Genomic DNA, 5309 nt, shown 5'->3' with positions numbered 1-5309 from the left:
TACTCACATCAAATATAGTTTAATTAATAGACAGTCTAATTTTTTTCACTTAAGCTTATTATTTAAAAAGAGTTATAATTCAATTAGAATTGTGTACACTTATGTAAAATTTAAGATTCAATCAAAGATATCTATCAGCATACTTTACATATATTTCTCTAAAGATAACTACGCTAGTAAATAATTAAATAGAATTATTGTGTACATATAATATCTTAAACAATTTAAATCTTTTACCATTCCAATGCAAATATTTTCATGAATTATAAAAAATATGACAAAATATATCTTAAAATTGAACTTTTAGAATCAAAATACTTTTTTTTGAAAGATAATACCTTATAATTTCAACTAATTAAGATTATATAGTAAAATTGTACTAAATTCAAAGAATATGCCGACCTCATGTAGAAACATGCTACAGATATACTTGTTATGAGTCACCGATATGCTATTCAATTTTAAGGCAAAATACAAGGACTCAAAATCAGTTCTTTCCCTCCAAGTTTGTAGAATGCATTAATATAGACTATTTTTTGTGAAAAAAGATCTCGTCGATTAAGACTTGATCAATTCTTTTAGTCATAAACAACTATGATAATGCCTCGGAAATGTAACTATGGTGATATTACCTATAGGATTTGGATCAGGCGAGATGATAGGGATAGATCCGTCGATACAAATAAGTAAACGAAAATGATGTACCGGCTTAGATTCGTCTTGTCATGGCTGGCTTGACATGACGACAAGATATTCTGGGTTTAGAATATCAAACCGGAGAAAAGGAGTCGCGTACGATTCCCAAGTTTTGTCGACCTAAATCAACCAAGCATATCCATCTTCATATTCGTATTAACCAAATGACTAGTACCCCTTATTACATATATAAATACCTACTAATCCATGTTCCCAACACACAAACTGTTTGAATAGCCATAAGAAGTTTAGTGTGAATTACTAGATATAAGAGAAGATGGTGGCTGGAACAGTAACCATACAAACTGAGTCTGAAGTGGCGCCAAAGAGATTGTGGAATGCACTGGTGAAAGATCATGATCTCATTGCCAGGGAGATACCAGAGCTTTGTGCAGGAGTCACATTTCTTGAGGGCAATGGGGGGGTCGGCAGCATCAAGCAAATCAACTTCACCCCTGGTATCTATACGACTTCTATTCCTTAGTTACCATTACAAACTTTTACTTAAAAAGGATATATTTTGAGTTTGATATGAATGTGTTAGTACAGGCGCGACGGAGTTTGTCTATGTGAAGGAGCGGGTGGACGTTGTTGACGAAGAGAAGTTAATTTACACCTACACCGACATAGAGGGAGGAGAGCTGGGAAAGAATTTGGCATCTGCTCAGTTCACACTGAAGGTGAGTCCAAAAGCAGGGGGTGGAAGCGTTGTGAGTCATATCTGCAACTTTGACACTCTCCCTGGCGTTCCTCAAGAGGAAGCAAAACTTGAGGCGATGAAAGCCCAGCTCACCGCTTTGTTTAAAAAGATGGAAGCATATGTTATCTCTAACCCCACTTTATATAACGCATGACGTACTTCGCCTCTTCAATAATGGTCAGCGGTAGACCTGCTTCATTTATGTGGCTTACTTCTGTCTTCAACTATTTTCGCCGAATAATACATGAAGTGCTTCTCCGTTATGCACTGTATCACCGGTCTAGTTTCACATTGGGCTTCTTCTCTCGATGGGGAGAGTTTTCATACCGAAGGTTTCTTTCTTGCAAGGAAAGTAATTACTGTAAGCTGTACTGTGATGTTATATTTCGATGTCCATGGGCTTTAATATTTAACTAGAAATTTATCTTTAGTTCCATATTTAAACATGATTTGTTTATTTTTCCTTTGGTAAATAGGATCAGTAATTTGTTTCAACTTTTGTTTTCTTTTGTAAGTAATGTCTATTCAAGGAATTATACGTATAGTATTTTTCTCCCATATATTATCAATGATCCATTTCCTATCATTGGACACTCTATTTCGTTGTACATCCCAAATTTATGATCGAGTTTCTATAAGCCCTCAATACATGAGGCAATGTCGATCTTTTCATAAGCAATATGTAATAATTCAAGAATTAAAGAGATTAGAATAAGCACAAGTTTAACCAAATATGACCAAAATCAATCAAATGTATTAGGTTATGAGGATGTATAAATAAGGAGCAGAAAAGGCAACCAATCTCCATGAAATGAGGATAGGACTCCTCAAACATGGAGTGGTGGCAGGTTGCCTACCACAAAGGTAGTGTGAGGTGTTGAAACTGAGTCGACACCTCTCTAACAATTTCTAGCCAACTTGGCATCTTGCATGGACAAGTGTCAAGCATAAATGAACGACTAAGTAGGCTTGAGTAAGCCTATGTGTAATTAAATAAAATAAATACAATAAGACAATATTTGATGACCCTTTAGTATGGGTAGTACACACATTTCATGTTCTACATGTAGGAGGTGCCAAATAAAACCCCACATATCTTACTACACAAAGAATTCAAAACTTATTTATCAAAAAAAAAAGTTAAAGATAATAGCAAGGATTAATATATATTAACTATTAATAGACAAATATTCACCATTACTTTATCCAAATTAATGGGTTGAGAGCACCACATTCATTCTCATTCATTTCGTGTTTCTCCCCACAAGTTGCTACAAAAATATGCAATTATCTTCTTCCTAATTTTTTATGCCTTCAAAAGATAGGCCAACCTAGAAACTACAACGCATATGCACAATTGTATGCATGTGATCCAACATGATATAAACTTAAGATATAATCAAGTTAACAAAGTTGTTTCAATGTAACTAGATAAGTATAACAACATCACAATATTAAATCATATACTATGAAACTAAAGGATAATATTAAGAATTATATTGCTTTTAAATGGACAAAAGTCAAATTTGACATTATTTGTTATTAAGGGAAAACAGGTTTTGAGGGGACCAGAAACCCCGTACATCAGGTTTTAAAGAGACTCAAAACCCTCAGATTTTCCCAGGAGCTGGAACCTACAAAGATACTTCTGCCATAAAGATAGGCAAATAAGATCAGTAGACTAAAACAACAGATTTGTCTAGAACCAGCAAAAAGCTAGCACAACCAAAAACAGAAAAAAAACCAGCACCAAACCAGCTGGCAGCACAACTTAAAGCATTAGATGAAGTTGATAGACTCCCACATCCAAACATCAAAGATTATTTGGGATCCCCTACCCATATTCAAAAAAATCAAGCAGCAAAAGGCTATTTCGTCCCTTAACCAAAAACAACTACAGTCTGTGTTGGGCCCTCGAAAACTATTAGCATCCAGCCGAAAGTGATTACATAAAAGAAGCATTAAAAACTGAATCGAGACATAGGGGTTTTGAAAGGCTCCCCTAACCTTCAAGAGATTGGGTTTTGCATGGCTCCCACAACAAGAGGGTATATCAAGGCCCCTGCAAACCACAATGGGTTTTGAGCAAGCTCCCAGAACCACCAGCAAATTGAGTTTTTAGAAAGGTCCCAAAACCCACAAGTTAAAGCTAACAGAGAAAAACCAGCTGAAAATAATCTCCCCTCCGTCAGAGCATTTTTCCACCTCTATAGGAAAAGGACCCACCTCCATATGATCTAAAGAGATACAAATCACCAGCTGAGCCTTCCAAGCACCATTCAACACCATAAGGTCTGGGGGCAAATAACAACCACACCCACACATAGAAGATCTGAGATTAAAAAAGGTTCCTGAAGCCTTCACAAAAAATAGAGGCCTGTAGTAAATAAGAACCAAATGAACTAACACAACTAGAAAATCCACCTCCATAGGATTAGAGTGGTCAAGAACAGTCATTCTGGTAAAGAAAGCAGAATAGTTTCTAACCTCCAAAAACAAGGCAATAGACCCCCTTAAAAAAATCCATCTTGAAAAGATTGACCAGACACTCCTGCCCCCCACCAAGATGGTATTCACCTCTATAGAATAAGAAAGGAGGGGAAATGGAGAAACAAAGGTCCGCTGCGAAGAAAAAAGCCTCTCCAAAGGAAACAGACAGCCCGAGGGGGGAGAAGAGCCCAGGAACCCTAACAAAGGCCAAGCCCTTGTAGATCCATCTGTCTCCGAGAACCGCACCCCCACACCCCACCAGGATAGAGGTAGTGACACATCCAGAGGTCACGGTTAGACCAAGAGGGAGGGGGGCAATGAGGAACCCACAACTGCAAAGGGGTTGTAGAGGGCAAGCCATAAAAGGCCAAATCTCCCACCGCCAAGCCTCCCCCTCGACCAGGCCCGCATAGAGGAACAATAACCACTGCACCGAGTCTCCATCAGACTCGAGTCTCCATCAGACTAGAATCCAGTCCTATAACTGCTTCCAGTTCTGCTATCATGGCTACCCAGTAAACAACAAGAAGCGGAGGAGTGGACTAGAATGAAACAAGGCACAAACGTGCCATCGCTGTCGCCATCTTCTGAGTCTTCAACAACCTCCTCTGAAACCCTAGTCCTGCACCTACATCCCTTCCCACTCCCACTCGCCATTATTGAAATAAATGCCCAAATTTGAAATTGTTAAAGTGTTATGCAATGTAAATTATGTAAGGATCTGCATTATAAATTTTATATTATTTAATATTTTGAGTAGTATAATTGTTGTTAGCTAGTGTAAATGTATCTATGGACCATAAACATTACTGGTGAAATGTCTTGTTTTATATTTTTCATATGCATTGTGTGCATCCCATTGAAATTTAGTTCAAGTAGGTCTCCATGTAAACAACAACCAATGTTATGTTCTTGTCTATGAAATGTATGAAATAAATTGTGATGGTAGGAAAGTTGGGTAGCTCTATTGCAATACACGTTTAGTGGGCACAACTTCTTTCAATGTGAATGTCAAACAAAAATGAGCAATGGCATGTGTTGGAACAAGTTTCATATGGAGGCAAATAAACAATTTTTACCTTAATATTCCCAATGACCTAGAACTAAAATGTAGTTGTTATTTATTGTATAAGGTTCTAAAATAATTTAATGTGTTATGTGATATAATAATATGACTAGAACGTAATTTTTTGGGTTTTCTCCTATGTATTACATCTAGCATGAGTTTGTGAATTTTGTTTCATGTATTCATTATGAAAATCTTACAAAGAGGAAAATTTCCTTTGTGTCTGACTTCATAACCTTTGAACCACTTCTAATAACATTTTTGAAATGTATGAGGGACATTTCTATTCTTGAAAGTATTTGGTATAAACTTGTAGAAATTATTGTGTTGTTATCAGGATAACAACCTACAAAATTA

At 36.6% G+C, this 5309-nt stretch overlaps 1 protein-coding gene across 1 annotated transcript; it reads left to right on the top strand.

Moving 5' to 3' along the window:
- The first annotated feature begins 973 nt into the window (after positions 1-973).
- Positions 974-1550, top strand: LOC131028038 (major allergen Pru ar 1-like). The gene is made up of 2 exons (XM_057958155.1): positions 974-1154; positions 1246-1550. Exons 1-2 carry the CDS (start codon positions 974-976, stop codon positions 1548-1550), a joined length of 486 nt encoding a protein of 161 aa, XP_057814138.1.
- Positions 1551-5309: the final 3759 nt, after the last annotated feature.

Source organism: Cryptomeria japonica, chromosome 2, assembly GCF_030272615.1.
Source record: "Cryptomeria japonica chromosome 2, Sugi_1.0, whole genome shotgun sequence".
In the NCBI taxonomy this organism is placed as follows: Eukaryota; Viridiplantae; Streptophyta; class Pinopsida; order Cupressales; family Cupressaceae; genus Cryptomeria; species Cryptomeria japonica.
Note: the sequence above shows the minus strand (reverse complement) of the source record. Positions and strands in the feature narration are given on the sequence as shown.